The 12,660-nt window shown below is 28.7% G+C and overlaps 1 protein-coding gene across 1 annotated transcript in view; it reads left to right on the forward strand.

The window, feature by feature from the left end:
* The first annotated feature begins 1,290 nt into the window (after positions 1–1,290).
* The window catches only part of LOC114121600 (protein trachealess-like), a 120,362-nt gene continuing 108,992 nt past the window's right edge, over positions 1,291–12,660 (forward strand). Inside the window, 1 exon segment of the mRNA XM_050198433.1 lies at positions 1,291–2,143. Coding sequence (XP_050054390.1) covers positions 1,884–2,143 — 260 coding nt within the window. The 5' untranslated portion in view covers positions 1,291–1,883.

Here is a 12,660-nt window from a genome sequence, read left to right on the forward strand (position 1 = left end):
ATAATATTTTATATTATTATTCTTTTAGATTGCTGAAAAAAAAAATATACAGTGCCTATAGGAGAATATTTAAATTTCATTGACCTATTTAAATATTAACCATGTATTTGATTCTTGTAGTCAAATCACAATATTTCTATTAGAATTATTATAGGTATAACAATATAATTTTTGGAAGATATTGCGTGGTCCATTAAAAAATTAACGTAACGACCTATAGACAAATTATTACCGTGTTTGTCTGTACAATTATATAGGTACCTATGTTGCATTCTAACTTATTTTCGAATAATTTATAAGTACCTTGCACATAGAATAACATAATTTCATTACCTATCGATTAAAAGTCATTACTTTTTCAGCAGGCATATAACATAATAATATTATTATAATATCGTTAAATACGTAACACTGTTTGAAAAAAATCAAGACCGAACGTGTGTATCTAAACAGTTTTTATATTCGTGTTTTTGGTAGGGGATCTTGAAAGTGTACTTGAGATTTACGCGATAATACCTATTATAATAATATGATATTATCAAGTATGCGTTAGTATTATTTTTTTTTTATATAAACACAATTAAACAGCTTATCTATTTTTGTCGGTATACCTACCAACGTGTAGACATATATAATATAATATTCATTTGGTCCCGCCCGCCGAACGGATAATATTATTATATATTATAATATAGCTTAAGCCCAGTGCAAATCACACCGCGCACGCGCATTATTAACGCGATGTGCAGGTGTGATTATTATATATTATATAATATTGTTGTAACGATAATAAAACATTATCGTTTAATTCACGACATTCGACGGTCGGCGGGTGCGTAAACAATGTCGTCGATGTGATATTTATATATTGTTTTACAACTACTGCTCGTCACGCGTCATAATAATATTATTATTACAGCGGTCATCGCGGAATATCACTCTGGAAACTTCCTGTGACCCAAGACGACGACGACAGCCGCGACGAGTGGCGGCCGAGTGTGCGGCAGACGCACAACAGGTAAACTGCACACACACAGACACTCGTCGGCCGCTATTACTCGGCTATAGCAATAATAATAATAATAATAATATAATCGCGGTACCTAGGAATAATAATAATAACAACATTACGTAATGTAATAATGCTATTATTATATATATATATATATATTATTATTATTATTATTGTTACGTGTTGGGCGTTCGGCGATGAAGGCGGAGCAGCGACGGTACGCGGTGGTGGTGGACCGCCGGTGAACGCCCATCGGGTCGCAGATACGCGGTACGCGGTATACGCGCGAGCCGGCCACCGGCACACGGCCGTTTATCAATGACGCGTCGCTGCCGACCGTGTATCAGCCGCACGTCCGTGTCTGTCTGTCCGTCCGTGGTCCGTCCGTCCGCGCGTTCGTTTCTCGCGTCGTCGTCGTCGTCGCGCGTGAAAAAATATCGCCGTTTTCGATCGTTTTCCGCCGTCGAGTGTGTGTTCGCGTATCGGTCGGCCTTTTCCGTCTCTCGACCCGTTCAAATGCGTACTTACTCGACGACGACGATATCCCTATACGGCCCGGTGCGTTTTTGGGCTTGATTTATTATATATTTTTTTCGCGAGTGCATTAATTATCGTCCTGTGATATCCTTTTTTTTCGGTGTTTTTTTTTTTTTTGAATTATACGTATCTTTACCGGTCGCCGCGAGGCAAAACGCTATGGCGCGCCTCCGACATCGGATTTGCAGGTGTTAATCGCAGCAATATCAACGAGTGTCGTCGTCTATTAGTCGATATTTTATTTTGTCGCATATTTTTACTCGACCGGAACGGATATTACCATAACGTAATATATACCGTTCGAGTATAATATTATAACTCGCGGGGCACCATCATGCACGTCGAGCTCGACGGTGGCGGAGGCGGCGGCGGTGCGTCTCCGTGGGCTGCTGCCGCGGTACTCGGGCACCACCACCATCATCACCATCATCATCGTCCCGCCGCCGACACCGATCACCACCACCTCCACCACCACCACAATCATCTACACCCTGCCGCCGCGGTGGCCGCCGCCGCTGCCAACGGTTTTCACCCTGCTCATCCCACCCACACGCCGATGGATTTGCACGTGCCACAGCCCTTTCCGTACTATAGGTGGGTACCAATATTATACTGCAGTTAATATTATTAGTTATTACATCGTTTTATAAGATACTCCACTGCAATATTTACGTTTCAGTTCCTAGAATAATATTTATAACGTGGGTTCCTGTTTAGGATTTGGTTTCCAAAATAATTAAATAAGCCTTGCAGTTCCCAAATCCATAATCTTTGGTATCTTAGTTGCTTACCGCTTTTCCGACCTCTGACAGCGAGTCTTACTCGTTTTGTAATCACGGTATACCTTCACCATGAATTTCATAATACTATAGTTTGTTGAGTTTCTGCTAGGTACACATCGAATTTTATATTATTAGCTATTGTTGCATTTTATATAATATTTGTTTTAACTATTCATATTTACATTATAATACATTAAAAATACAAGGCATACAAAGGTATAATATAAGATTGTACACTTCAATATACAGTGACTAAATCATATTTACTGTAATTTGTTTGTAGATGTATAATAACTATTTATATATTATAAGCAAAATATTATAAAAAACATTCTATAGGTAACAGTTTTCTATTTCCATTATTATTCTATTTTTATTTTTAACTATCCTAAATAAAGGTATTTAAATATCTATTAGTACTTTTATAATGCGAGAATAAATCAAATTAATAGGAATTTTATAAAATGCTTTCATGAAATAAATAATTAATCGCTAAAAATAAAAAACATAAATCAAAATTTATCAGACAAATAATAAAAAAATGTAAAAATTATTAAACATACATATTTATTTCACATTTACAATATAACATATCTAGGATATTAAGATATTAGGTAAACCTGAAGTTGAGACTGTAATATTAAATTTAGCAATAATTATTTACAAAATATACGTAAAAATGGTTATTTAACTACTCAAAGTATTAAAATTTAAATATAGCTTGTATAGGTACTTTATACATTGGTTAACTATAATCTATATAGGTACCAAAAAAGACACAACTATTAAAATGTAGTAAGTTAGGTTTATAACACCTATAAAAGAGCTTACCAATTACTGAATTAAGTACGCTTAAAATGACATTTTTATGTACCGATTATATTCAAAACCCTTTGGTTTGATACGACCGGGTAGTCCAGTTACACTCGGTAATTTGAAATTTTGATAGTTCAACTGAGCTCTAAATAGTAGCTTTGGCTAACTTAATTTATAATATGTAAAAATAATATTCATTATATCCAGTATAAGTGTACAACTTAAGTAACATTATTTAAATTATTATATAAAAATATACAATAATTTATATTTGTTGATTAATATATAATATTATATAATAAAAAAAGTATAATTTTACACAATTAAGTATTTAGTAGTGTCATTATTGCGTTAGGTACCTACCTATATTATCCCAAACATTATTGCACATTTAAACATTTCAACATATTGATAAGGTCAATAGACATATTATTAATAATTATCGACAGTGACGAATGAAGATCGGGGCCTCCAGGTACCTATATCTAAACTGGGAGGCCAAAAGACAAAAAAAAATTACAAATTATTTTCTTTAAATCAGATCATGGCTCGAAAAGTTCAATTTTAATTATAGAATTGCTTAAAATATTTTCAGAAGTTGTAATACAAATGTCTTAATTTTTTTTATTGACTTTAGCATCTCTCTTTCTGAGATCACTAATTGAATTTCTGTATTTGAAAGGGCCTCCGCCTTATATAGATACTAGGGCCACCAACTTTCATGCTACTGCTACACATCTTAATAATGAATACTGAAAACGATAATGAAAACTTGATTTCATTTTAAAGTGTATGTTGGTTATAAGACGTCTCATAAAAGTTCCCGTCGTTCCCGATATTGGCAAAAAATCAGTAATTAATATTTTAAATGCAAGAATATATGTACTTTTTGTAAGCAATAAATATTTAATCTGTCACCCAGTATAATTATTTATATTATACTGTATAAATATTTAATTTTAAATTATTATTCGAATATACATAGTTTATTCACGTATAATATGTAAATACATTTATATCAATGGAATTGTATTGGACAAAAATATATTTTCTACAACTAAAGATAAAACTAAAAGATGTGTACTCATCTCACTGTAGTTCTCTACACTCCTCTGAGGTAGTAAAGTCTATAATATGCTGGACATTAAGTGGCCTTTCGCGCACCACTAGTATCTTCGTGTACAATAGTTTGGGAACCTATGATCTATAAACTAAATTAAACATTTTTGTATGCGGGAGTGTGAGTATTTTAATAATGGTGGGAAATTTGATTTGACACGATATTATAGGGCATAACTAGACTTTATTTGTTACACAGACTAGAGTCCTACAAAACCAAAGTTAAAAATAAAGCCCACTTCCCCGCTTAATATTAACAAAAAAAAATATGTGTATACAACGTTAGTAATTGCCAATTACATATTTCGTATCGGCTTGCAATAGACCAACAAATGAACAAAAATATAATATAATTGCCGGCATTCACATAACATAATATTATATCACAAACTATAACAATACGGGTTAAGTATTAGTAGAATGATCATTTTTGATTGCCTTTCACTAAAGCATTTAAGTAAAAACGTTCAGTGATTTGTAATGCTATTCTATTTTAAAATAACAAAACCTTGTACATCAAACAATTGGAATAACCGTAAAATTATTATAGGACATGGTATAAATTTCACCTAACATAACTTCGGCGCTCATCTGTCATTCTTATCGATTATACAATATGAAGTACAATCTTTTTAATTCGTTTCTCTTCATTAGAATCCAAAAACAATGTTCTGATTAGTAACATTAAGTATATAGTTAATAAGCAGAACCAAATATATAAATAATAAAATAATTTAAAGTCATGTTTAGAGAAAAATTAATTGTTTCTTTTAAAATTTTGGTTAAAACAAAAATACTATTAGCTTTACGAAATGATTATAAAAATACTTTGTTTTAGTCACAAGAATCTATTATATTAAATTTTACTTAAATAATGATAGGTACATCCTTCAAAACCATAGTTTAAAACATTTTGTGTTTAAATCGTGTATTTAATGGTATATAATTCAAACAAAGAGGTATTTTATTGTGATTCACGTGTATAATATTATATATATTTTTTTAATTTATAGATTATATTTCATGTATAGCTATATCATAAATTATTTGACTTATTTTGTTTAATATATTTTTATAACCTCTGTACGAAACACGACGTCTTCTATTTTTTATTACCCCTTTAAATTCATTCAACCCTTAATTTATCCTTTGTTGCTTAATAGTCGCTATAATATAGTCTATAGTTAAAATACGACTCTTGTTTACTGTATAATATAATACTGGTTATAAACGTTGCCCATAATCATATTGTAATATTGCAAGAAGTTTAAATAGACATTACTAATAAGTAAACACGTCTTAACATCCATACATGAAATGATAATTAATAAAATCCCTATACATAAGAAATTTAAAATACCTATTGATAAAGATAAATTGGAATATAAAAAAAAATTATTATTATTATTAGCGGGTTTATAAAATAATGATTGAAAATTTAAATTACGAGATTGTTACAGAATTGTAATGTTATTGATTATCAACAATAAATGGCATTAAAATGTTAAAAACTTATAAATAATAAATTATTTTATATCAATAATATAATATTGTTTATAAAATCAATAACGGAAATAACGAAATTGAAAACTATTCACACGAAAGAAGTAAAAAATTGAATGGACGAATTTAATGGCCACCAGGTATAATATTATAATATGCCACTCTAATAGGTAGCCTCTCATGAGTTGGTAAATAATAATAATTTAATGAAAGTGTACAGATATTTAGAACGAACGTGTAAACAAATGATATGACAATAATAAAATATTAAAACTTAAGCTATTTATTAAGCAATATCATGAATTAATAACAAATAATTGTAATTGATTATATAATAAAAATAAAATGAACAGCGGCAATTTAAAACAAAGAATATGTTTAGTTGATTTAATCAAATTTTAACAGATGATTATTTTTAAAGCATAATTAATTGTCCACAGTCTAATTATTACAGGCTTATTAGAATAGTATTATAATTGTAAATACAAACTACTCTAATTTTTATCTAACATTATTGTAATTTTGTGTTATTATAAATATAGTTTTATAATAAATTCTTTATTTGATTTATATTCATTTTAGATTAATACGTTTTTCTGTTAAATTTTTGTATACAAAAATATTCACAATCAATTGATGCACATCAGATATTATGTTTAACTTACATACCTACTACATGCATAGGAACATCAGGAACGAAAAAATGAGGTAGGAAACATTAAAGTTTTTAGTTAATTATTAAAAGATTTCGAGAAACAGATAATAGCATAGGATTATAAAATTTGACTAAAAAAATAAAATAAATTGAAGATTTATCTAAAAATTACAAGAATTATTTGCCTCATACGTATTACACCATAGTTCATGTAGAACACTTATTAGACGCTGTCTAGTTAATTTGTCTACATATGTATTTAATTTAAACGTAAACCGGTTTATTTTTATATCATAACTTCGAAATATTACATACGCTGCACCGTAAAAACGTCATATCACATAATAATAGATAGGAAAAAACTAATAATTATTTTTTTATAATCATAATATCACCTAAAAGCAATATGTAGACGATATATAAGGAACCGCCTACTAGGTAATAGGGCTGGTGAGTATTTTCTCATTACAAACCAATGTGGGAGCAAAGGAACATAAAAAAAGTATCAAAATTATTGGGTTGCGGTCGCTCTAATGTCCTTGATGACCTTCGAAGGGATATTGGAATATGTTTTTCTTATTCCAATCGAAGTTATTATGTTTTTTTTTTTTTGAAAATAAATGTATATGTATATGATATATGTGTCATTGTGGTTTGTAACATAGATGTAGGGTTTATTTACTGAAAGTTAAAGTATACCAAATTCGTTATAAAAATAAAATAGGGGATATGAGTTTCTTATGAGAATTATGTAACCTCTATATCCAAAATCATAGATTTTTTTAATATAAGTATTAAAATGATTAAATAATATTATATAATAAAATATGTGATGTCAATTAAAAAATATTTAATTATTAAAATTAAATTATATCTTCAATTGTACACATATTATAATGTAACAATAAATTGAAGTAATAAATAGTCAGTGATGCGATTAAATGCATTTGGAAATGATTTGATAATGTAAATATATGGACTGAAACTAATTATATTTAATTACCAATAATGAGTATATTTTATTTTAAAGAAAAAGCGCCCTCTTCTTTAAAATACTTCAATGCAATTTTTTTTATTAAACTGTAGCACAATATTTACCATACGAGGTTATATTTGGTAGTGCAATGTACTTGGTTGTATAATGTAAAATAGGTAATCATGTTTTCCTCTTCGTTCGATATGAATATGTATATGCAAATGATGATCCATCATTTACTAGAAATATAGCCTCAGCTATATTTAAGGTCGGCAAAATTGGAATAATTAAGATTTATTGTAAATAAAATCATTAAACAATAATCAAATATTTTACCCGAATAAGTAGATCAAGTCAGTTGGAGGATAACAATTTATTATTTAAATAGGATTTGTAATGGTAAATAATATTTAAAACGAACATTTTTACTATTATAATAATTGGTAATAAAATTTTTTTAATAATCTATTTTTTTTTTTACGTTAGTAGATTATATAATATATTCTATGTGCAAATAAAGCACCACGTGTAATAAATTATTAATTTTATGTAAAACCGTATTGATATAATTATCTAAATAGCTATTTCTTCACAGTTTATCGCGCATATAAATTGCTGACAAGTATTTTCTTCTATATTTATTCTATCTTGTCTAGGCGCAGAGAAAAATTATTATTTTTGGACTCGTGCTACCACTGTCGCTATATACACGCTAAAGATTGACAAGCTTTACTCGTTGACAGGTAGTCGCTCCACATTCCAGCATATTTATGTGCTCTTTGTTCCTGCAACGAGCCGAGCACTCTCATTCACAAACGGAAACGCAGCTAAAGGAATAAGAATGAAAAAACAAAAACAAAAAAAAAAACATAAAAAATATATACACACACGTAGATCCGATGTCTTTACAAATACCAATAATTGACTACATTAGAGTCAAAACTCGAGGTTCCTCTCCGTATTGGAAACGGTCATTGTTCAATGAAAACCGATTCAATAAACTCAGTTATATGAATAATATGTTAGATCGACTGAAAATGTAGAGACATTGCGTTTGTCGTAAATCGTTCATTCGTTCGTATGGGGTCGTTGTCTGTGGGTGTATATAGCTACGAGTATAAGACGTGTTACGCGTAGTGCGGTCTATACAGGGTGCACAAATGGATAATATTATAATGGGTTTATACCTGCGTTTATTTTTTCAAACACAGATTGTAGAAATTATAAGCCACTGACATTATGGTAGCGTATATTTATATTATTTTGATTTTGAAACAATAGAATGCACTATCCGATGATTCCGTAAATTTTTAACTAAAATATTAATTAATTAAAATAATTATTATGTAATATCTCAATAATAAATTTTTCCTAGTTAATCAAAACGATAGATATTCTGAAATACATTTAATAACATTAAAATTAAGTATAAATTCCGAAACATAATACTTGAAAAATTTACCGCACGCGTTTTAATATATTAGTAAACATTATTGATATTAGGTATATATTATGTAATACCACTTTGGCACTATAATGTATACATAGCTCCAAATTTGTTTTATTCGTTTTTTAAAAAACGTATAGGAAGGAAAAAACCAATAATATAGTAGATAATAATGTTATGAATTATATTTCAATCGTTAGATCTCATCATAATACACATTTGTGACATTTAATATAACACTATAATATTACTATATTATAGTATATAATAAAAACATATTAAATGAGATTATTTTTTAAATTCTTATTTAACCAGTACAAAATAGTTGATTTTTTTTCCAAACAAATTTAATCAAAGGTTACTAAGTTATAGCGTATAATTTAGCGTATATAATTAATCCGTATATTATCATAATATTAAAATGTGGATAAATTCTTCATAACTATTATATAGTTTTATAAGTCGGGTAAACAATTAAAAATGACTTTAATATTAGTAAGTATATACATCTGTATTATGCAGATAATATATTATTGTACAATAACAATCAAAATGTTTTATACATTAATTTTGTCCGTCCGTATCTCAGTAATTCGCAACTAATTACAATCTTCAATCTTCCCAACCTTATTTTTATATAATATTTATATATTAATATTATTTATATTTTTTTATTTATACACATAAATATGTACCTAACTGTATATTTGAATAAAATTGCTATTATTATTGTTATAACGAGTTGATTTGGGATAGACTTAACGACTCCATCATAGTCTGAGATCAAACACGTGTAATATTTACACTATAGTGTATAACTACATTTTTAAATGCTTTTTTTTATATAACTTAACTCGTGTTGACATATTCATTGAGCTTAGAACCTAGATATAATCTATAACATATAAATAAATAAACCTATAATCGGTTAAAATCACGGATTTCGTCCCCTTTTGTCTTTATCTGATGATCAACCGTGGCTGGTAAGGTAATAACAATGATGATATTATTATTACCACCAGTTATCGCTTAGTCTTTTCTTTTCTTTTCTTTTTTTTTCGGTATAAACTAAAAATTTATATTGCACCGGTGCATGGTACCTGTTGAGAATAAAGTGCCACAGTTTTGTTTATTTTTCTTTAGACTTCAAGTAGGTATACTTGATGGTTTTTGGAACGATGTGGGTACATTGAGCGGTATGAATTATTATAGACTGGGCCTATCCAGTATATATCGTGTGACAAAATAATTAGCATGAGATTCACATTAAAACCGAGAAAGAAACGCCGAATATTGTATTATATCTGATAATATTTTTCAAAGTAAGAGAGAGAGAGTAAATCACTATTATAATGTATCTGATAAAAACAAAATAAATACGAATACACCACAAATATAGGTACGTTTTATTCAGTGGTAGGTATAGGTACCAGATTACCGGTTCAGCTACTGCGGATATATAACGTTCGTGCTATAATTTAGAAGTAACATAATAACCTTGTAATTTTTTATCGTAACGCTTTCAGTGTAATATACTTTTACTTAAACCCAGAAAAAAAAACAAGGAACAAAACGTGATACAAAATTACATTGTAGGTATCAATATTAATAAACTATTTCACACATTTTAGTAAAAATTAACATAATCTTTTTCTAACTTTATACGCAAGTACACCATATATCTGAAATATTATAACACTATTGTTTATTAATTTTTCAATAAAACAAAATAGCTTATGCAATAAGTCATCACGGACACTAGGCTCCTCATGGCTCATTGGTATGAATTAAATAAGATAAAATTATATGAGATCTTTAACGAAATCGTAATTACATTTAAATTACTTCGATCACATTATTATATTTTGTTGTAATATAATGTCCGTATTATAATCAAAATATTATATGTTCTAATACAAAAGTATATTGAAAATTGCGTCGTATTACTCACCATAGCATTATAATCTGTATACGATTCACAACCCTACACAAGAACGCGCACATAATATAATATATATATTATATATATATATATAAGAAGTGTACCTATAGTTTTCGTTAGGACTATTAGTGCGGTATATAGTGTTTTATTAATCCGAAGCAATTTAGGCGTCGGAAAAGGAATACAGGACACACAAGAGACGTGCGGGAGCGTCGTCGTGGGGATTATTATTAGACGTCGTAAATAATATTTGAGCGACGGTGACGACGGCGTGGGGATGAATGTGCGTGTATGGCGCGCGGGTGATTGTCGAAAGTCAGCTGGAACACAGTCGGTCCCAGCGCCGGGTTAAAGGGGACGGCCGACTCTAATAAACCCGACACGAATTCCACACAAATCATCCGCAGCTTTTCCGCGCGGGCATTACAGCGAAAAGCTTTTTAAATATATATATATAAACGTATGAAACCAGCCGTCGTGGGTGGAATGGCGCGGGGGTAGATACGACCAAAAGCCGTATTGTCACCCGATACTAGACGGACTTACGCCCTTCGATGCGCATATATATGAGTGTTATATGGACAAAAGTCTTTGATTTATTGAAGCGAAATGAACAACGACCATTGCCACTTCAAATTCTTCAAAGTCCCCGTCGACATTTCAATAATAAAACGGTCGGTGACGAAACTCACCAAAGATGTATATCGTCGTAATGTCGACAATTTTTTAAATTATAAGACTTATTATAGTTTTTTTATCCTTTTCGTAATTACATAGGCATATGTAATATTTCAAAGTTATCGATTGATGGCTTATCGTAGAGCAACACGTAATATTTACGTCATACCTATATTCGTCTATTGAACGGTATTTGTGGGTTTGACAATATCTTATAAAAAGTTAACTGTAATCATATATACTCAATAACAAAAAAAATAAATAAATAAAAGTACTGATTTCCGATGTTAAAAAATATAATAATTTATTCTAGTAACATAAATTAATTAGTTATTATATTTAATAAAATATGTAATGATTAAAAATATTTCCTAAAAATAAATAATAGATATTAAGTAGTAAGTACCTATGAAAATAAATATCTATAAAGTTTTTTAATTCGATAATTGTTGATTTTAATAATAATAATAATAATAATAATAATGAGGATTAGTTTTGATTAGTTATTAAAATGTATATGTACCAACCTAGCTATTATACCTATACTTAATCACAATATGTCAAATAAATCATTTAGGTATACATCTTGCAACAAAAGATAGCAAGCGGTTATTAAAAAAAACTCGAATTCACATAGGTGACATAATAGTTTATAATACACAAAAACAACTTTTCTGTTCCGCTTAAAATATATAAAACGGATGATGAATTAATTTTTTTTTCAAAATAATAATAATAATTAGTTATAATGATTCTATTAGTGAATAATAAAACGATTACATTACATATTAATATGAATAAATTATTATTGAAAACTATATTTAAAACCAGTTCTAATAAATATAGGTACTTATATAGTGTATATTATAATAATCGAATACATTACAAAAACTAAATCTTAATATTTAATTAATATTATAAATATTGTTAATAATTTGTTTGAGTAAAATATAGATCACTCTAAAATAAATTAACAAACAGTCAAATAGGTAGGTAATAGTTGTATTTTATTATTTTTAAATACAATATTAATTTGATATATTATTTTACCACTCAAATATGTCTGTCTGTTTTTTATCATGTGGTAACTTTACGATTAAGTATAATTCGTGACAAGATTAAACTTTTATTACATAACAGAGGAGGTATATTTACTTAAATAATTCTAGAGAATGATTTGTATACAGTGTCTT

This window comes from Aphis gossypii, chromosome 1 (assembly GCF_020184175.1).
Source record: "Aphis gossypii isolate Hap1 chromosome 1, ASM2018417v2, whole genome shotgun sequence".
Classification (NCBI taxonomy): domain Eukaryota; kingdom Metazoa; phylum Arthropoda; class Insecta; order Hemiptera; family Aphididae; genus Aphis; species Aphis gossypii.